Raw genomic sequence first — 21,636 nt, 5'->3', positions numbered from 1 at the left:
CCCCCCACTGGCAAGGGACAGCAAGTGTCCAGCCGACACTACCAAAAGGCCAGCGTAGAATGGCTCGATGTCATTAGACACTTGTCAGCAGGGACGAAGGCACCGGCCCGGATATCAGCCACCCAATCAGGACATCCACGTGGCCCCACCTTGACCAACAACCTCACCTACCTTCATTTCGGCTTCCAGGTGGAAGAGGTCAATGGGGAACTGCCCTGCAGGGGGGATTGGGTAGGTTAGGATCCTATAAGGTTTGCACTCCCTTCCCCCACCCCGCCCGCCTCCCTTGATTTGTGTGAGGACCACAAATTTTCTTACATTTACCCCACGTTAATGGATTTTTTTTTTTTTAAAGATAATGTTTTTTGGTCATGGTGTTTTGTTTTGTTTTGTTTTGTTTTGTTTTGTTTCAGAGTTGCGTTTGTAAATGTTCACGACTGGTCAATGGCCCTTCTGATCCGTCACCATCCAGGGGGCCTGGAGAGATGCGCTCCCTCATTCTGACAGTCTCCCACGGATCCCCATGGGGGGGTGTGCATTAAAGACCCGCTGTGTGAACTGGCTTCTTCCCCTGGTCTCCACGCTTCAAGAAGCCTGGTCCTGTGCCCTCAGGCCTAGGGTCAGTCAGCAGGGCCCAGGGCTCCTCCCTCCTCTGGGCCATTTCCTCTTTGTTGACTCTTGCCTACGGAGGCAGGAAGATGTTTTGGCCTCTTCTGGAGAAGTAACTTGATCTTTTTTTTTTCTTACTTCACATATGAATAAAACATAACTTCACTTATTTCTGTCTGGGGAACACCTTCTTGTCCTCATCAAATATGAGGGTTTGGTTTCTAGTACACTTGGGTGGAAGGCTCGGAGACATTCCATTTAAGGCCTGTAACTCTGTGAACAAAGGGTTAGTTCATTCCTTCAGGGAGAGCAACCTTGGGTCACTTTTTCCTGTTGCTGCCCTCTTCGGAGTCCTTGCCTTGTGGAATTACCTTCTGGAGGCCTCTTGCCACTGTATAAGGTAGTCCTGAGCCCCGATGCTTAGCTATCTTACAGGGCTGTCACCTGGGAGGTGACAGCTGCCACTAGTAGGACCCAAGCTCCAGCCCCTATCCTAGGACCTCTGTAGAACGAGGTTGTGGTCTATGGGATCCTGTGGCCTATATATCGAGGTGTCCCACTGACTCAGTTATTCCAGCTTCTAAGACAGGCTTCACCAGCATCCCAGCCCAGGCTGCCTTAGGGTCTTTTGTTTCTCCTTTGACTTGCAAGCTGCCTGAACCAATCCTCCAGGGCAGACGCTCACCGCAGGGATTTTTACATTCACAAGACTGCCTCCCACTGCAGGGACCGATCCCTGTGGTGGCCTGTGGCCAGAGATAATGTGGACACACATTGGTGGCCGATGAACCCTTCTGTCTCCGTGTTCAATTTCTTTTTCTTTCTTTCTTTCTTTCTTCTTTCTTTCTTTCTTTCTTTCTTCTTTTTTTTTTTAAAAACGTCTGTCCATTTTTTCCTCTGTATACTGAGGGTCTGCTACTGTAGGTGAATGAGTTCAGTTCCTGGATTGTCCTGGCAGATTGAGTTTGATCAAGACGAGCGCTTTTCTATTCCCAGCCACATTTCCCAAGATGCACTTGGTGACAGACGCAAATTGTCCGGGGCACATCTTGCTGGCACAATTCCCTCCATCCCCACCTTCTAGCTTGCCCATCCTAAGGAAGGGGTCTCCCTTTGTCTCTCTGGGCAGCCAGTCCACGCCCGTCCTGGCTGCGGACAGAAGCGCCCATGCATAGCCACTGAAAACCTGAGTTTAAATCTATTCTGTCTTCTCTCTCCTCAGCTGTCCCTGCTCTGTGTTTCTCCTTCCTTCGTCTTGATTTGCGTCAAACTTTCTTCTGTATTCTTGTTATTTTTCCGTCAGACATCCAGCTGCACATTCTTGGTTTTGGCAAGTTCATCTGTACCCTTGACCCCAGCCAAACATCAGAGAAATGGTCCAGAGAGTCTGGGCCTATGGCTGTGCACCCTGGATTCTTCCTGCTGGGTCAGTCAGCTGTTTCCCACCTCCCAGCCCTTTCTGGGACTGCTTTTCCCCAGGAGGCTTGCCCTGTGCAGCAGGCTGTTTGATGCTCAGACTGTCCTCTTTGGACAGGGTCATACTGTGGCATCCTGTGTGAATTCTGATGTGGAACATCAGAGCCCAGCCGCCCCCCTACCTCCCCCCCCTTTATGTTCTGAAGCGCTCAGGGTCTTCTGGCTTTACTCATTTCTGCCAGTTTTCAGTTTTCTTGGGCATCTTTTGACTGTGGGAATTATTGCAGATCTTTGGAAATGGAGCCATTTTGCCCTTAATTGCTGTTTACCTTTGATTGTCTAGCAACGAGCGTGCCAGATGATTGCTGTGTCCTCCCTCCCCTGGGGAGCTTCTCTTTTCTGGTTTTCCACTGTCTGGGCGCTGAGCTGGCCCCTCATAGCTTACCCGTACTGTCTCAGCAGGTCATGTCCATGGTACTCCAAACTCTCACATCCCAAGGTTTACCAGACCAGACAGCCCTCTTCTCTGAGATGATTCTCTTTTCTTTTAGGTCTGGGACATGGTGTTCTCTAAGTCTTGGTAACAACTTCCCAGGAGGTACCTGGTCTCGTCTGGTGTCTTCTCTTCTCTTCTCTTCTCTTCTCTTCCCCACCCCCTCCTTCCCCCCCCCCCCCGTCACACACCCTGGTTGGTTCTCCCCCCCCCCCCGGAGCTGGGGACCGAACCCAGGGCCTTGGGCTTACTAGGCAAGCGCTCTACCACTGAGCTAAATCCCCAGCCCCTCTCTGGTTGGTTCTTTGTTCAAGCATCTGTCTTCCTTATAATGCCACTCATGGTGAGTGCTGTTGGCAGGCAGAATTTGGGGCTCCAGAGTTTGGTTTTGCTTTGCTTTGGCAGGATCCCACTAGCACACAAACACACCAACATTTTGTGGGCTGGGGGTAGGGGATGCGGGTGGCCTCAGCTGTTTTTGTTTGTTTGATTGGTTGGTTTGGTTTAGTTTTTTAAGACACAGTATCTCTGTGTCACGGTCCTGGAACTCCCTCTGTAGACCAGGCTGTCTCCAACTCAGAGATCCTCCTGCCTCTGCCTCCTGAATGCTGGGATTAAAGGTGTTCACCACCAGCTCCCAAGTGAGGCTTCTCAACTCTTAACCTGCTTTCCTAGATGAGTTTGGTGGACGTTGGTCAGACCAATATGGATGCTTGGCAGGGAATGCTCACTGCTCACTGGGAAGAACAACCCTGCTTGTTTCTATCAGTGAGCTGGGTGACAGGGACATCTCACTGAGCTGCTCTTCCCTACACACACACACCCCAACCCCCAGGCCCTAGCCCTGAAATGCTGACTGGGGTCCCTAAATCCAGCTCTAATCAAGACTGGGTGAGCTAAGAAAGCGCTTTGTCCCTCCAGAGGGTTGGACAGCAACCATGGTATAGGGGGTGTCTGGTCCCCAACTCTAGAGCTAGTTGTCCCCGACAACCCTCATCCTGGACAGTAGTGCAGAACGTGCTCACCTGGTGGCCCGGGTGGGCCCACCTCTCCTTTGTCACCCTTTGGTCCTGGAGGCCCCTGCACACCTGGAGGAAGAAACCCCAAAGCTATCAGGGAAAGTCCCTCCCCCTACCAACGATGCCCCCAGTCCTAGCTATTGTGGGCACCTGGTGGGCCTCGACCAGAAAGGCTGCCGATGGTTGAGGGTGGGAGAGCACAGTCAGAATTAGGGCTCATTAGGAGCAATGGTGTGTGAGGGGTAGAGGGAAGCAAAGCTATGTGTTGGGGGAGAGGAAGCCACTGCCCTGTGCCCCTACTGATGGGTGGGATTGTTCTCGCACCCATTCTGAGAAATCTTGGGTGGTCACCTCCCCCCAGCATCAGTGCCCCTAGTTAGACTCCGTGGACAGTCACTCCAGATGTGTGCGCCATTAGAGGTAGGGTATGGTTGCAGGCATGACTTAGCTAAAAGGTACTCAGGAACAAGATACTCAGAGCTAGCAGAGAGGTTGAGTCCCGCAACTTCCTTTTTCCTAGTCAGTTTGACGTTACTATCCTGCGGCCATCCCCTACCAGAGCCCCAAACCTCCAAAGGAAATGTGAGCCCCGAAGTCCTCACCTTGCTGTCCTGGTAGTCCAGGTCGGCCAGACTCCACAAATGCCTACAAAGACCAAGCGGGAGAGGGGGGGTGTGTGCTGAGATTCAGCGCTCTAAAAAACATGACTACCAGAGTCCCCAAGGCAAGAAGTCCCAGGGGCCCTCCCCAGAGCCATATCGGCACCCTTTCCATAGGAGCTCTGAAGTAAGGGTAGGGTCTATATCAAGAATCCTAGCCATGGTGATCTGCTCTCACAGGTCACCTCTTCCCTTTCTAAGTTTAGTAAAACTGGGGGCACCCCCAGCACCTGGATCAGAGACCTGGGTCAATCCAGCTTGAGACTGTCTCCAAGCCCCAGAGTTAAGATTCCCTCCTATGTGGGATCAGTGCTCATCCCCTGGCCCTAGAGACAGCCAACCCTAGAGACCCATCCCAGAGGCTATTCCAAGGCCAGCAACTGGCGAGAAGCCTGTATAGAACGAGGCTGTGGACACTTACATTGCTGTCATAGACGGGCACTCCGGGAGGACCTGGGGGGCCTGGAGGCCCAGGGGGGCCAGGCAGTCCCTGTGGAAGGACAGAAAGCTCTAGTTAGTCAAGGTCACCGCTAAGCCATCAGTGTAGGCTAGGGGAGCAGACACGGGCTGAAAAGCAGTTCAATCAGGAAGCTGAATGCGTTTGATGATGTAAAAGCAAGAACACATTTCTGACTCTGGTCCACGGGCCTGCCAGCTAGGCCTGCCTGTTTCCTGCCTAGGGTGTTCTTCTTCTTCTTCTTTTTTATTTTTATTTTTTTAAAGATTTATTTATTTATTTAATATCTGTATGCTGTAGCTGTCAGATACACCAGAAGAGGGCATCAGATCTTCTTACAGATGGTTGTGAGCCACCATGTGGTTGCTGGAATTTGAACTCAGGACCTCTGGGAGAGCAGTCAGTGCTCTTAACCACTGAGCCATCTCTCTAGCCCTGCCTAGGGTGTTCTTAAGCCATATAGGGGTCACATGAGCTATGGATAACCAAAGTACAAGTAGTCCTGCTTTCTCCTGAGATCCCTAGCTGCAAACTTGGAGCTCGGTCACTCAAGAAGGCTTTGGCATGAATAAATGACATCTTATTTTTACATATTCAAGGTAAGGAACAGCCTAACTCCAACAGTCACATGCTGCCTCTGCAAAGAGCCTCTGTGTAAGCCCCGAGGACCCAGGTAAGGAAAAAGAATGACCGAGGCTTCTTCATCCCACTAGGATACCCTGCGTTGTCTGCTGTCCCCAAGACAGCTGTGAACATCTGTGTGTTTTTTTCTTAAAGATTTATTTATGTTATGCATGTGAGTACACTGCCACTGTCTTCAGACACACCAGAAGAGGGTGTCAGACCCCATCATAGGTGGTTGTGAGCCATCATGTGGTTGCTGGGAATTGAACTAGAGGAACTCTGGAAAGTGAACTCAGGGCCTCTGGAAAAGCACCCAGTGTTCTAAACCGCTGAGCCATCTCTCCAGCCTGAACATTTGTGCTCTTGCTGGCACCTCCGATTGAGGGACACAATCCTCGCAAGGAACAGTATTCAACCTGATTTTGGAAATCACAACTGAGGATAAAATCCAAGAGGCAGTCTTTGGCATTGGGAAGGACATGGCTGGTCTGTGACTGAGCCAGTCCTGCAGCTCTGCAGACGCTGCAGTTTGCTCTCCATTTTGCTTGGTGCTGGTAGGCATTAGTCCACAGAGAAGGCAGCGGACAAGAAACCCAGAGCAGCAATGACCAATCAGGAGTGTGAACTCTCTGAAATACTTATATCTGGATTTCCATGCCTATCTCTATGCTCTGGGCAAAATGGATGGGAGGCAGGAGCCACAGGCCAGACGCAATCACTCTGGGGAAGTCCCTGAGTCTCTGGGTGGCTGCGTCCGGTAGAAAGGGAAGAGACGCCATGAAACAACAACAAAAAAAATCCTTACGTTCCTAAGGCAGCAGATGGTTTTAAAAGGTATAAAGCTATGTTGATGGGTCCAGAGAAGGGATGTCGTAAGGTCCCATCCCATGGTTCTCTTCTGGTATAGGAATATGCAGATATGTCTATGCACATGTAATTGTGAGTGTGCTCACACGGTATTTATGCAAGTCTGCCTGTCAGGACCGACATGTCTGGTTACATCACCAGACATCTGAAACAGCTCAGTAGATGAGCTGCAGAGGCCCTGGTAGCCATACCTGTTCCCTGGTGTTCCAAGCCACCGCCCACTCCCCGTTACAGGTTACAGGACACTTACCCTCATGCTGAACCCAAGGCTGGCCTCTCCAGGCTCCCCTTTCTCTCCCTTTAAGCCATTTGTTCCGGGACGACCCTGGACAGGATAGAGTAGCAGGGCTTCTTGGACACTGGACAGCCTGTGCACAGCCCCATCCTTCCCATGATCGAGGCTTCACACCCCAGCCCCAGTCTAGGCCTTGCCCAGAAACTAGGAAAAGCAGGACACTGACTAGAAGGACACAGATCAGAGCCCTGTCTTTGCCCAGAACCTCCCATCGGGTGTCAGACAAGTTGTACTGCACTCCGTATTAAATGACCCATGTTAAGACACTGGCCACATAAGTATGACAGCAGCATCAGGAGGATGGACAGAAGGAGCAGCTGTCCATTTTCTCCTAGGCCAAGCCCTCTGTAACCCCAGACACTCTCTACCCACTAGGTCCCACTTGTAAGGCCACCAAATCCTTACCGGCCGTCCAGGGAAGCCAATTTCACCCTTGTACCCAGGCCGTCCATAAGGACCCTACGGAGAAAAGTGATGAGTCAAGGGATGGGTGGAGCCTCCTAGTGAGGAGGGAGAGGTCGTCCCCAGGAAAGGACCACCAGGACTGCCATCTTTGAGGAACTGCCTGTTGCCATCTGGTGTAGTAACCCAACCCCATATTTTCATGGTTGCAGTTGATACAAACCTTGGGGCCATGAACTCAATATAATGAGGGCACTACTCACCGGGGGTCCTCGGAAGCCTGGTTCTCCCTGAATGGGGAATCAGAGGTACGTTAGGTAGCTATGACTAACCTCACCCACTGCCACCCAGAGTCCTTGCCGCACCCATGTGAATGTGCTAGGCTGGCAACCAAGGCTTATAACCATCCCAGTGAGATAGGGCAGACACTAGCATTAGGGACTGTTGTGGTCATTATTTAAAAAATAGGACCTTTTCTCCCAGGCTAGTGTTGGCACCGTAGGACCACATGGCATCTGCGGGGTACCTTCATCTCAGTGGCGACTGGTTCCAGTGTGGCACCACACCATGTTACCTCTAGTTATCCTCTAGCCCCCACTGCTAATCACTCTCTCCTGGCTGGCAAGCCAGGGACTCTCTGTTCCCAGCAACCTGGTAGAATCAGGACTCTAGAGGTCCGGCAGCGGCTGGCTGGCCTATCTCGGCTCTCTGCCATGGACTCTGCCCACACTCCCAGCATCCACCCCCTGGTCCCAGCAGTGGCTAACCTCCCACCGCTCCCTGCCACCGCTCTGTTTACATTCCCAACACCCGCCCCCTAATAGTTACGGTATGAACTCCCAGCAAGCCATTAAAGCCAACTCAACAAGCTATAATTTAGCAATCAGATTTATATGTTAAATTCTCAATCCGCAATACTTCCACACAATAAACTCGCAACCAATTGATAAGTTGACCTCTAGAAATCCATCCCTTAAGAAATATCCCTGGGGTTGGGGATTTAGCTCAGTGGTAGAGCGCTTGCCAAGCAAGTGCAAGGCCCTGGGTTCGGTCCCCAGCTCGGGAAAAAAAGGGAAAAAAAAGAAAAAAAGAAAAAAAGAAAAGAAAAAGAAATATCCCATAACTAACTATGGCTACTTAAGGCCACATAGATCTGGGTCGTCCTTTTCTGCCTCCATCTCCTCCATCTTGGTTCTTCTTTTTGTCCCTTCTCCCCCGCCTTACAAAAATTTTGTTCCCGGCCTTACTTTTTTTTTTTTTTTGGAGCTGGGGACCGAACCCAGGGCCTTGCACTTGCTAGGCAAGCGCTCTACCACTGAGCCAAATCCCCAACCCCCCCCCCTTACTTTTTACTGTCCAATCGTGGGCCTTTGACCCACCCTGTACCAGCCCTCACCTGCATAAAGACATCAACCTACCAGGGACGAGGTCCAACTTAAGGCACAGATGGGTGTTCCCTGAGTCCCCGAGGATGGGTTCAACTTACAAAGCCCATAGCTAAGGGCCGAATTCTATAGCGCCTCTGGGAGCAGAGGGTTCTCTGGGCCTGGGGAATCTAGTATCTAGTTAAGGTCACCTTCTAACAACACTGTAGGCCAGTGAGAAATTATTCCTCAGAGGCACTGTGGCTTGCCAAGGCCCCTCCCCCAGTGCCTCCTTGGAAGGGCCGCAGGGGTGGGAACCTAAAACACAGAACAAGTCCTAGCCAGCCAAGCAGTTCTGTGCTCAGTTCCTGCAGGCGCAGGTCCATAGGAAGGGGGAGGTCTAGATACCTGTTACACAGGGTAAATGAACACGGCCCCCCAAGGTCTTGGTCCCTTTCATCTCTCATAGAAAGAAGGCCTGGCAGTGGTCAGTATCACTAGCCTCCTATAGGTGACTTTGGCCTACAGGACCGAAGTATAATGTAAGTCATTGGCAGGTATGGGAGCCATGAGAACATACCCAAAATGGTTGCCAGGGGCAAAGGTCAGAGGGTGTCATGATCTTGCTTCTCTATTGGAACACCTCCCCAACACACACACACACACACACACACACACACACACACACACACACGCTGTCTTCACAGTATTAGGGAACCCCAACCTCACCTTGGCTCCCTTCTGGGCCTGGCCCAGGGCTGTGCCATCAGGGCTAAAGATACTGCCTGGTTCTCCCTTCTCACCCTGGAAAAGCAAGACAGGAAAAGACAGGTCAGGGCTCACCCATTGGCTTTCAGATACCCACAAACCAGAAGCAGCAAAGGGAGGGGGGGTCTTGGCCTCTATGGGAGAGTTTATGACCAGAGCCCTCTGAGACAGAGTAACAGAGATGGCATATTCCAGGATTCTCAGGGCCCAGCCTGCCCCAAGAGCCATCGTCTAGATAGATAAGATAGAATTATCTTGCCTGTAGCAGGGGCAGCAATAAGGCTACACCTGGTTCCTGAGAAAGGAGCACAAGGCACCCCAGTCCTTTACCTTGGGCCCTGGAAGACCCTGCTCGCCTTTGGAACCCAGGTCACCCTTCGGTCCAGCAGGTCCCTGTAGTGACGATCAGATCAGAATGAGGATCCATGACCCACTGTTCCTCAGTCCCCATAACTCCCATAGCCCCTGTCCCATGTTTGCTCACGGGCCAGCCCTTCAGAGTGGTGAACAATTGCACGTGGCAAGGGACACTATGCTACACCGTCCAGACCCCATTTTCTTCCTGAGAGCATCATGACCTCAAGGACAGTGACTGTCCCCACCCAAGCTTACACTGCTGTCCTGTGCTTACCAGGAGCATAGCCCACGCCCACCCCCAGTGTCAGGGTATTGCTAGACAAGCATGTGCCTTGGAAGCAAAGCTACTTACAGGAAAGCCTGCGTACCCTGGCTTGCCCTGTGAAGAGAAGGGGGCACCATGAGTTGTGGGGACACCCTGCTCTCACTGGTGTTCTAACCCAGCCGCCCCGGACCCTCTCTGAACTTTCTTAGAAGCAAGATGGCGCTTACCTCAGGTCCCGGCGTGCTTACTACAGCTCTCTGTCCCCACGCCACCAGGAAATACAAATTCGAGGGGAAGAAAAGAAAGCCACCTTTGAGTTGAAAGTCACCTGCTATCACATTAGCCACAAGCTCAGCAAAGCTAGCCCGAAGTGGAACTTAGAAGAAAACTGTATTTTTAGCGGTGTGCCTGGACTCTCTGTAGGCGGCCAGCTGACAGCTGACCCATTTCGTGGGGGGGTCCCCCTTTCCAGCTTGGGGTGGCTCTCCAATCCTGTTACATACAGATCCTGCTGCATGTGACCGTCCTGTGGAGACAGCTCCACCTACTGGAGGGCTTCTCCTATGCCTTGCTGTCAAGCCAATGTCCCCTGAATAAAGGCCAGCTCCGGCTTTTGATCTACCCTGGTCCCAGAGCCCTTGACCTTGACCCTGCACTGTGGTGTCTGGCCCACTCTTGGAAGCATGAGGCCCGGGCTAGGCTCTCTTGTGACCAACTCACATCCTTCCTCCCAGGACCATATCATGCCCATCTCAGAACTGAGGGAACAGACTCCAGAAAGTGAAGTAACCAGCCGGGATCACAAATGACAACTACAGCTGGATTTGGGCCTAGTTAGTGGCCCAACCATGCTCTGGCTCTGTCCGGGGGAAGCCTCTCCCTGGCATGCTCAGCTCCTCGGGGCCCCGCATCTCCCTCTCAGTGACTCAGGCTTCTCGCTGCAGAGGCGTGAGCTTGGGCAGCAGCTCAGCTCCTGGGTTCTGTGGTGGGGCTGTGAGGGACCCGTTTACTCTGGGCCTGGACCCTTTGGATATGTTGCTTCGGCGAGCCCAACAGGGCAACGGTAGCTTCTACAGTCTAGAAGGCCTAGAAGCTTTGGCAAGGAGAGAACTTGTAGCCAACACAAGACAGCCTTTTCCTGAGAAGCCAGGGCCCCTCTCGTGTCCTTCTGATGAGGCAGTTAGACCATCTTAAGGCAGTACCTAGACCGAGGAATGAACCCCACAGCACTCCAGGGTACTTACATCCTCATTTGACACATAGATCACAGGCCCTGGGGGGCCTGGAGGGCCAGGGAGGCCTGGCCGACCCACTCCATCTTTTCCTGGGTTTCCCTGGAAGAGAACAAAGAGAACGGTAGAGAGGTGAACATTCCAGTGTCTGGCCAGATCCCAAGAGCCAACCCACGGTCCAGGTACTAGGTTTGTAGAGAGTAGCTGAGGCCATCCCTGCTAACACAAGGGTCTCTCTCTGCTCAACTCTCTGATATCACGAGGGCAGCCAGGTGGTTTGGGCCTGAGGCAGGGGCTTAATGGGACTCCCCACCCCCAGGCCTGGGCAGCTCAACTCTTTGTCCCCTCTGTAACTCCGGCTACAGAGACACTTACCTTTTCTCCCTGGGTCCCTTTCTCTCCTTTGGGTCCCTGCAGAGACAGGAAATGAGTCCTTGTAGACAGAGGCAGAGTCCCTTCAGGGACCAGCCTACCTGAGCCTGGCTTGCAATGCAGACAAGGACTCTACGTTTCCTCGAGCCTTGGAGACTAGAGAGAGGGGGACCCCCAAATCCCCAACTAGGCTTGCACTGGGCTCCACAAGGCACAGTGTAGCAGGTTGGGGACACAGATGTCCAGGATACCCCAGTTCCCTTCCCAAGGGCTTCTTTTCTGCCCCCTCACTTACCGGGGGCCCAGCTACACCCTCTCTTCCTGGGAGACCAGGGATGCCCTGGACTCCGTCTGCTCCAACTTCTCCCTGAAGCACACAAATAAAAGATACAGAGTCAGCCCTGCAGCCCGCAGGAGCAGAGACTCCTAGAGAGGGGGCCACAGCAACCATGGATGGGTACGGCCATCACCTAGGTTTCTATGGGCTACTGGCTCAAGCCCTGGAGGGTAAGACAACTCTCCCCTTGAGAGGTGAGGAAGATGGGGTAAAGGGAGGATGGTAACAGGGAAGAGGGAAGGGAGGAAACTTATTTTCCCTTAATTAGTGCAGGGCTCTGTGGGTGTGCCCTACGACAAGGACTTAACGTGGGTAGTTTGCTCTGAATCAGGCATGTTAAGTTACAGAGACAGAAGTAGACTGGAGGAACCAGAACCAGAACCGCATAGGGGGTCTCATTCATCCTCCTCTTAGGCCTGGCTGCCTCTGATATGCCTGACCTACCCTCACCTATGGCCTACAGGGCATGCTTTCTGGTCTCTTCAGGCCCTCCCAATCCCCAGTGGACCGTGTGCCCGACCCTGGGTGAAGTACGTACCTTGGCCCCAGGTGGCCCAGTCACTCCAGGATCCCCCTACGTGGACAAAAGGTTCCATAAACTTGGGGTATCAGCTGGCCCACCCCCAAACCAAGGTGCATTCTCCTCTGTTAATCACTCAGGATTCTCGGTCCTAGCACTTAGGCTCTCCTCCCAATGGTCCTAGAATCCTTGGTGACTAAGCTGAGACCTAGAGGCCCACACTGGTGAAAGGTACAAAATGTATCCCAGCATCACGGCGGTTGGATAGTTCTGGAGAGCGTGTAAAAGCAGGAGGCAGGTCTTAGCATCTCCACTGTTAGAAACAAGTCCTCTGAAGTAACTTCTTAACATTAAAAAAAAGGGGGGGTTGGGGATTTAGCTCAGTGGTAGAGCGCTTGCCTAGCAAGCGCAAGGCCCTGGGTTTGGTCCCCAGCTCTGAACAAAAAGAAAAGAAAAGAAAAGAAAAAAAAAAGTCCAGTACAAGCCCATCTGAAATCCCAGTCTTTGGAAATGTCTACCCCGTGTTTTGTAAATCACAGGAAAACATTCAGCTGAGGTCAGTCAGGACCCCCTGGTAGGGACTATTCTGGTGTTCTCCACCCTTACCCCTGCCCTGGGGAGTCTGACTCAAGTCTAAGGCAAGGTAAGGGCTATGGGGCTATATCTGTGGGCTGCTGTGACGGGAGAAGCTGAGAACCAAACTCTCAGATCCTCCAGGACACAACACCCGACTTGTCCCTGAAGCTGAGAAAATGGCAGAGGGTAGGGGGTTTGTGGGGGGGGGGGGCGCTTGTCCCTGGGCTCTTCAAAATTCTATCATGCTTCAGATGTATGAAGCCAGGAATCTCAATTCGCAGGGTTTTGGAAGGATAAGATATGACCCCAGTAACCCTCAATGGGCAGGAAGGGGGCATGTGGCTATTTTCTATGAAGCCAAAAGGCTGTATTTTGCAAACTTCCATGCTCAAGTCCCAAAGTATTAATCAGCTAGGCAGAACTCCGAGAAAGGCCTCCCCACTCACCTTGATTCCCGGCAAGCCCGGAAGTCCCTGTCAGAGTACAGGAAACAAGTGTTAGTGACCGGATCTGCGTTATTGTTCCTCAGTTGATTCCCCCATCCCAAACCTCACAGCTCCTTCTATGGTAAAATGATCTCCCCGGGCAACCGAACTTTAACAGTATATCCAGCTGAAAGATACAGGGGGATTCTTTCTGTTGTTCTTATGACCGCCCCCCCCCTCCACATTTGAAACGGTTTTACAATAAAAGTATATACTGAAAAAAAGTTACAAAGAAAAATGACCGTAACAATATTACTTTAACCTATTGTTACAACAGTAGTGGCCCTGGAGACAGGAGGCTGTCCTGGTGTTCTCCAAGGCCAAGGCATACTGTGGCTCCTCAGGGAGGAGTGGTATCCTGGATGGGGCCATTGAATGGACCCTCCTCCCCCAACCCACTAACTCCTGTTACTCTAGCCAAGTATCTGCCACTTTCTCAAATTTCAGGCACGGAAGGATCAGATAGGGAAAGGACTGTCTGACACCCTCTCTCCCATCTTGCAGACAGTTTGGAATCGGGTCTTTCTCAGATGGAGGATACTGTGGATCATATCCCTTGGCCCACATGAGGCTGCTCCAAGGACACCCGGCCTGGAAATCTCCTGCCTAGCTCATGGGCAGTACCTGCAGCCCATCGGAGCTTCGGGCTGTTGACCAGAGAGGTGTTCCAGAACCTTCCATGTCATCCTGAAGGGAACATAAAAGGGATATTTAGCCTCTGAGCCTTATTAAGGAGGAGCCTTCCCTAAGGTCAGGGAGGTGGAAACGTGGGGGGATGGGAGGGGACCATGGATGGTTGACCGAGCTTGGGTTATGGGTAAAGTAATCGAACCCCGATAGGTAGGCCTCCCTGCTCAGTCACAGGGCTCCGGCTTGTGTGTGTGCAAGAGCAAAGTGTACCTGGGTGCACAAGCAGGTTTTCAGCAGTTAAGTATGGAGGGGCTGGGAACAGCAGCCACAGACATTGGACATAATGTCTGTGCCCAATTTGAGTACACTGAGGCCAAGCCAGCACTGGGCCAACCCCATCCAGGCATTCAGGGCTCAGGAGTGGGGGCCCAAAGACAGGGACAGAAGAAACCCACATGGTGACATGAGCTGGGCCCTGCCTAGAAAGCTGTGAGCGTCCTGAGTGCCAACTATAACCCAAACTCACAAATCCAGCAGCAAATCCTGGTCCTGGTGGCCCTGGAGGCCCTGGAGGTCCTGGGGGTCCAACTGGCCCAGGGAGTCCCGGCAAGCCAGACTTCCCAGGCATACCAATGGGCCCAAGGTCTCCTTTGCTCCCCTGTACAGACAGAAGGACAAGGTTACCACCACTCTTGGCCCTGGGCTCGAGCAACGCTACAGGCAACCCCGGTGAACACGTGCTTCCTTAACAATGCTTGACGAAAATCTGAAGACCCAGACAAAAGTCACATTCCACAAGGGCACAACCGACAAACCCTTGATGTAAAGCAACAGGGCCAAGTGACATTCACAGTTGCACAAGCCTGACACTGTGGCATTGGCTCTAACCCGAGTCACAAAAGCATCACAGCTCTCTAGTACATCACAGCCTGATACGGAGGCAGGAACTTGGAGCCCAAGCACGGAGGCCCTGCTCCAGAAGTCTCTGCTCCAAGCAAATTAGCCCTGAAGTTGGACCTGGTGGGCCAGCATGCCCACCAGGGACCCTGCTGGTGCCAATTCACCTTGATGAACTGAAAACTGAGACTACAGCGTTCCCTCCTGGGCCCTGACAGGCTCACGTAGGAGATGCCCTGAGACAAGCCAGACACAAACCTTCATATAAAAGGTCTAGCTGGGTTCAAAGATAGCCTGGGCTATGTGAGCTGCTACCTCTACTAACAAGTTCCTTTGTATGTGACGAAGATCTTAAGTACCCATGCAAGTGTGGGATCTCCGGCTACAGGGGTAGCTATTCAGTTCCAAGGTTGTGCCTAGTACAACCGTCAGTTCTTCAACCTCAGTAAAATACTTGTCTTACTGTCCTTGAAGGCCCTCCGTGTATGCAAGTATCTACCTGTGGGCAGACCAAACACCTGAGTGCAGACACCAGTGTCAGTGTGGATATGCATGTATGGTATGAAGAAAGCAGTGTGTGTGCCTGTTTACACACTCGGCCCAGCTCTCTTTTATCTCCTTCTGGCATGCTTGTCTACCCTCTGATACCCATGTTCGCTTCTCCCCACTGGATTTTCCTATCAGCCCCAACTCTTCCTTTGAGTGCCAGCCCGGATGCCTATTGAAATATAGGAGGGCCAGCAAGGCATTCTTTGCACAGGAGGATGCTGGGAGTACCATGAGCAGCCGATAAGGGGACTATGCTGAATCAAACAGCTATGACCCTGAGGTACCTGACTGGGTACCCCAGGAATTCCCAGGGAGCCTTCCTTCTACCTGCCTACTGGGAGCTCATTTGCAAACCTGACGCCCCTGGTTCAATTGCATTAGCAGAATAGAACTGAGTGGAAACACACACACACACACACACACACACACACACAACACACATAAATACACACACAAACACACAACACACATAAATACACACACAAATATACAACACACATACACACAACACACACAAACACACAACACACATAAATACACACACAAACACACAACACACATAAATACACACACAAATATACAACACACATACACACAACACACACAAACACACAACACACATAAATACACATATACACACATAACACACATACATATGCACAAACAACACATATACACACACACACAATACACAACACATAACACAAACACACAACACACATAAATACACATAAACACACATCAACACACAACACAAACACACACCACACAACACAAACACACACAAACACATACACATACACACACACAACACACATAAAAACACACAACACACACAAACACACAACACACACAAACACACAACACAAACACACGAACACACACAAACACACAAATAAACACACACAAACACTGGTAGGGCTGTTGTCACAGTCACACTGAAAGCTACCTTTGCTGACTGGGGTATCCCACACATCCTGCTGGGGATACTTTTATTTACTAAGCAGGTAGCCCCAGCCCTACCAGAACGAAAATTGGTTTATACCTTGGGTCCTGGGCTGCCTGCATCGCCCTATGGGGGGAAAGGAGACGATTACAATAAAATCAGACGCATGTGTAGCAATTAGAGGAAATCAGACCTACTACCGATTATGCAGATTCTAGTAGTTTCTAGTAGTTCCTGCCCTCTCATCTTGTCAGGGATGGAACCCCCCACCCCAGGGAACTCAGCAGGGAGGGCAGCCACCAAGGCACAAGGCCACAAAGCACCTAAGCACACGGTCCCTAGGAATGCCTCTTAGAACCTCCTGACCCCTGAGCACTCTAGGCTTAGCTGAAAACAGACAAGGTCTGTGCACAGTTCACTTAAAACAGCGGTCGGTTCTCAGTCTGTGGCGGTCAAATGACCCTTTTACAGGGGTCACCGAAGACCATCAGAAAACAGAAATACTTACATTACCATTCATAAAGGTAGCAAAATTACAGTTATTTTATGCTTGGGGTTACCACAGCATTCGGAACGGTAATAAAAGATCCAAGTGTTTGGAAGGTCTAGACCCACTGGTTTAAAAGGACCTTCAGCCGCACAGCACCAGTGAGGGTGGGGAATCTTCTCATCAAACCCCAGAAGTGCTGGGAGCAGCCCTCTGAGAAAGCTCCTCACACGTAACTGGCCTCTGTTCTCAACAGTATGAGACCACAGTGGATCACGGTTAGCAGAGGCCCCGGTCTCTGAAGACTCCTATCAATCTAACTACACGGAAACCTGAAGTAACCCTTTCTAATGCAATGAAGCCGCTAGTCCTTCTACAGTGGTAAGAAACACACACGGAGACCTTGAAGTTAGGCCGAGGCCCGCTGGCCCCAGTACCAAGAATCGTCCTAAACTGAGGACGTAGGTTATGCCCGATGGGCTCCCCCTACGGCAGGCACCCTCTGCTGACCCACAAAGCATGCAGTGTCCACCACCCTGTGGTGTGTGTGAAGAGTAACATCCCCCTGTAGGAGCTGACTTACAACACTGCCTTTCTGGCCGGCCACTCCTGGTGGGCCCTCTTTGCCTGGAGGTCCCTGGGAGACAGAAGAACAATGATATGGGCTTGGATGGGATCCGCCAAGAGGAGGCAACAGCTGACCACCAGAATTCTTAAGAACCAGGATCTAAACTGTTTCCCCCACAAGGTGTGCGCAAGGCTTAGAAGGCACCACCACAGGACAGAGATCATTTCTGTGAGCCACTGATTTGCTGGGGTAACTAAGGTGGGAGGCTCGCATCCACCCAGTCCTGAGTGGTTAAATGTATAGCTCAGAGTTAGCTAGTGGGTCAGCACCCCAGAACCACCCCAGGGTAGCCTATCCCCCCACCATCACCCAAATATGAACCGTCTCCACCTTGCAAAGGATCATGGGAGTCCTGAGGTAGAACTAGCAAGAAACCTCACATGACCACACCCCACATTCCTAGTCGAGAGGGTGCTGTGGGGCAGGGTAAGCAGCAGGACTTACTGGGGGACCAGGAAAACCAGGGGGCCCTTCCTTCCCAGGCACACCAGGAAGGCCTGCAGGTCCTGGTGCGTAGGAACTGTTGACTCCAAAGCGCCCTGGTTCACCAGGCAGTCCTGGGACACCAGGGGGACCTGGGGGACCAGGGAAGCCTCGTGGGCCCTGGACGGGAGAGATAAACCATCATAGAATACATGGTCCCTGCTGGGCAGTGGTCACACCCCCAGCTAGTCTTGTCCCACCCCCGAGGGTCCCCAGTGATGTCTCAGCCATCACACTCTACATCGTGCCCAGTGACAGTGGGGCGTGGCCACTTACTCTGAGGCTCTCTAGGTCTCCGCTGAAACCACCAGATCCCTCCATGTCAATGAAGGTCTGAGGGAAGGGCAAGAGAAGGCATCACAGGACGCTGTCCTGAGTTATCAGGGAGCACTACCCAGCTGTCCCTTAACCAACCAAAAACGCCTGAGATGGGAGATGAGATATCTTTGTCCCCACAGCCTAGACATCATCCCAAGCGTGTAGTGGGAGCCCCATTCTCTTAAACCAACACTGTAGTTTCTGCAGGAGCTGGCTGGGGCCTGGTGTGGAGGAGGCCAAGGGTGGAACTTACCAGCTTGTCCTGTCTGAAGGAGGGTCCTGGTGGTCCCGGAGGTCCTGGAGGTCCTCGAGGCCCAATACCAGGATCTCCCTGGAACATAGGACAGATCTATCACACTGAGAACACAGGGTCCCCACTTTCAGTCAGGAGCCGAGACAGGAAAGAGGCCATGCCTTTGTCTGCACACACTTACCTTCTCACCCTTAGGGCCCACATCTCCTGGGGTCCCCGGGAAGCCTTGAGGTCCAGTGTCACCCTAAAAGACAAGGGTAGGGACTAGACAGAGAGAAGCAACTCTCTCCCTTCACACAATGATTCTTGAGACCCAAATGCTCCTCATTCCAGAACAGGGGGCAGATGGGAGATAAGACCTTCCATGGAGGCTGGAATAGGCCAGAAGGGGTCATGCCAATCAAGGAACATCAGAGGAAAAAGCCAGGATTTAAAAGGGACAACACTGCCTATGGAGAGTACCCACTGAGTCTTATCACAATGCCTGGACAATGGCATATGTCCTCTTTGGAACTCAGTTGGTATGTCCAGTGTGTGTGTGTGTGTGTGTGTGTGTGTGTGTGTGTGGCATGTGTGCACACAGCATATTCTTATGCACAAACTCAAAGGACACCTTGGGCTCCAGGAAACCTCCAGTTATGATTGAGCTTGGGCTGTATGCTTTCTTAGCCCTGCCCTGACTTGCTGTCAGGTACAAAGAGCTCCCTGAGGTCACTCTGGCAGCCCGAAGGACCCCATCTCCTCAGCACTGCACCCCCTTCCCCTCTTGAACGCTGGCTTCCTGGCGCTTTGTGGTGCTTCCTGCCCTCTGAGCATCTGTAAACACCACCTCATGGTTTCGGAAGTCACACGAGCATGGATAGATATAAAGTACAGCCCAAGTAGCCTGCCTCCCTGTGCCATAGGCAGATGGCCCATGGATCCTATGTAAACACTGGACAACATCAGGTGCAGAGAAAAGCAGACGTACCGGCCTCCCGTCTTCACCAGGGTCGCCCTGTAAAATCCAAGAGAGGCCATTATTAATGGAAGTGGTCCTGGTGCAAGTCCCTAAGACTGGACACAGAAACAATGGCCCTCCGACCCCCTGTGGGTTAAAGCTGAGAACCTGGACAACCGTGTGCTCCAGACAGTGTAATGGTTAACACTGCCCTTAAAGTTTAGACTCAGCATGCTTCGAAGTCCAGAAAGCAAGAAATGCCTCTAACGTATAAGGCCCTAACAGCTCACTTCCCTCCCCCAACCCTGCCCCAGCCCTAGACACTGGAGAGTATTCTGTTTGTTTTGTTTTTTGTGACAGAGTTTCTTTTTCTTTTCTTTCTTTTTTTTAAAGATATGTGTGTGTGTGTGTGTGTGTGTGTGTGTGTGTGTGTGTGTGTGTATTATACTGTAGCTGTCTTCAGCCACACCAGAAGAGGGCCTCAGATCCCATTACAGATGGTTGTGAGCCATCATGTGGGTGCTGGGAATTGAACTCAGGACCTCTAGGAAGAGCAGTCACTGCTCTTAACCGCTGAGCCATCTCTCCAGCCCCGAGACAGGGTTTCTTTGTATAGCCCTGGCTATCCTGGAATTAGCTCTGTAGACCAGGCTAGCCTCAAATTCATAGAGAAGGCATGCTGCTGGCACCACTGGGCTGAAGACTATTCTTTTTTTTTTTTTTTGGTTCTTTTTTTCGGAGCTGGGGACCGAACCCAGGGCCTTGCGCTTCCTAGGTAAGCGCTCTACCACTGAGCTAAATCCCCAGTCCCTGAAGACTATTCTTAAATGATTGATTTTTATGAAATTCGTTGTTCTAGTAAGATAATCAATCCTAAGTAAGGCTTACTGCTATTTCTGCCTTTGTAATCAAATTATATTTATTAAATCATATATATTAAAAGCCAGAGTCTGCCTTCAAGTACACAGATTTCATATAATCTTGTAGGTTTTTGTTTTTGTTTTTGTTTTTGTTTTTTTTTACCTTGGACTGCTATAACTATATGTTGCCTCTATGGGAGGCTTTCCTCTGCAGTCCTGGTGTTGTTGAGTATCTGGCACCAGTATTTAATGAAGCCTCTTCTTATTGAAATTTACTCATGGTCATGGTGAGTCTCTGAGCGACCCCAGGCCCACAACAGACAGCATTTCTGCAATAGAGCTTAGGTCCAGGGCTGCCTTGGGCATGCCTGGCCTCCATGCTCCAATCACCTTTGAGTCCCAGTACACATTAGGAGACAGAATTAAAGTCCCTCAACCCAAAGATGCTATTGCTCTGATTCCAAACAATTCTCCCACCAGCCCCAGTCAGAGACCTCAGCTCCCACCCAGATCACAAGGAGAGGCCTGTACTCACTGGTTCACCATCCCTTCCCGGGATGCCATCCTTCCCTGGTGGTCCCTGAGGTCCCGGGGGTCCTTGTGCTCCAGGGACAGGTTGTGAGCTGGGGCTCTGTACCGCTGGACCGGCAGGACCCTGGGGCCCAGCTGGGCCAGGTGGGCCTTGAGCACCTGGCTCTCCCTTTTGTCCTTTGAGACCTCCCTAGGGACCAAAGAGGACATAGGCTGCAGCAACCTACAGACCAATTCACCTCACACCACTGCGACATTCTCCGGGCATTAAGTATAAGAGAGGACTTCAGGGGGTTACGGAGTGGGGTATGGAGGGAGGGTTCAAGGCAGGGAGATTTGCAAGGTGTGTTTGCAAGGGCAGGGTGTGCAGAACACAGAGCAGCAGGCCGGGAGAGGGAGTGTGATCCCGAGGGCTTCGGAAAGTCAGTGAGACCATGGGAGGCACTAAGGGTTCCTGGGTATCCTGTAGCAAGGTCATAGGGAGATGACCTCACCTTTATCAAGCCACCTCCAGGGTTCTGGACATCCCCGTCCCACACACCGCTTGAATCTGTGACAGGAAGGGTATCAGCTGGGAAGAGGGAGAGATGGTCCTGTCAAACTTCCAGTAGCCCCAGGCCTTCAGTTTTACTCCCAAACTTTGTTCTTCCACTCATCCATAGCCCAGGGGACCCAGGCTACGGGAATGGCCACTTGTCTGTCCACCCACTGAAAACCCCAAGGACAGGGGCCACGGGAACGGTGAAGGGGAATGGCCACCTAGCACTGGCAACAGGAGAGAAAAAAAAGGAGTCAACACAGACTCACGCAACCATTTAGAGCAAGCCCAGGGACAACTGAAACTCCTGAAAAGATTCCTGGATTGGTTTGAACACTCAACCATCAAAACCCTCTCCACCAACCATGCAATTTGAGTAACAGAAAAACAACAGGAATTCTGAGGGATGAGCCCCAAGGGCTCACCTAGACCCCATCATCCACACTGTGCCTCTGACAC

The 21,636-nt window shown here is 51.7% G+C and overlaps 1 protein-coding gene across 9 annotated transcripts in view; it reads right to left on the bottom strand.

Annotated features, from left to right (window-relative positions):
- Col18a1 (collagen type XVIII alpha 1 chain) overlaps positions 1–21,636 on the bottom strand; it is a 159,397-nt gene that overhangs the window by 6,658 nt on the left and 131,103 nt on the right. For 8 of the 9 annotated variants that reach the window (XM_087598405.1, XM_087598406.1, XM_087598403.1 and 5 more), the window contains 27 exons: positions 21,134–21,210; positions 20,644–20,829; positions 19,279–19,305; positions 18,490–18,552; positions 18,309–18,386; positions 18,014–18,070; positions 17,699–17,857; positions 17,210–17,263; positions 16,239–16,265; positions 14,274–14,405; positions 13,742–13,804; positions 13,079–13,105; positions 12,075–12,110; positions 11,495–11,566; positions 11,203–11,238; positions 10,840–10,929; positions 9,823–9,852; positions 9,683–9,709; positions 9,304–9,366; positions 8,935–9,009; positions 7,105–7,131; positions 6,845–6,898; positions 6,395–6,469; positions 4,618–4,686; positions 4,140–4,182; positions 3,544–3,606; positions 172–215 (listed from right to left, as the gene is read on the bottom strand). In XM_087598405.1, coding sequence (XP_087454531.1) covers positions 172–215; positions 3,544–3,606; positions 4,140–4,182; positions 4,618–4,686; positions 6,395–6,469; positions 6,845–6,898; positions 7,105–7,131; positions 8,935–9,009; positions 9,304–9,366; positions 9,683–9,709; positions 9,823–9,852; positions 10,840–10,929; positions 11,203–11,238; positions 11,495–11,566; positions 12,075–12,110; positions 13,079–13,105; positions 13,742–13,804; positions 14,274–14,405; positions 16,239–16,265; positions 17,210–17,263; positions 17,699–17,857; positions 18,014–18,070; positions 18,309–18,386; positions 18,490–18,552; positions 19,279–19,305; positions 20,644–20,829; positions 21,134–21,210 — 1,754 coding nt within the window. 9 annotated transcript variants of the gene reach the window in all.

This window comes from Rattus norvegicus, chromosome 20, assembly GCF_021556685.1.
Source record: "Rattus norvegicus strain SHRSP/BbbUtx chromosome 20, alternate assembly SHRSP_T2T, whole genome shotgun sequence".
Taxonomy (NCBI): Eukaryota; Metazoa; Chordata; class Mammalia; order Rodentia; family Muridae; genus Rattus; species Rattus norvegicus.
This window is presented reverse-complemented; position numbering and strand designations above follow the sequence as displayed.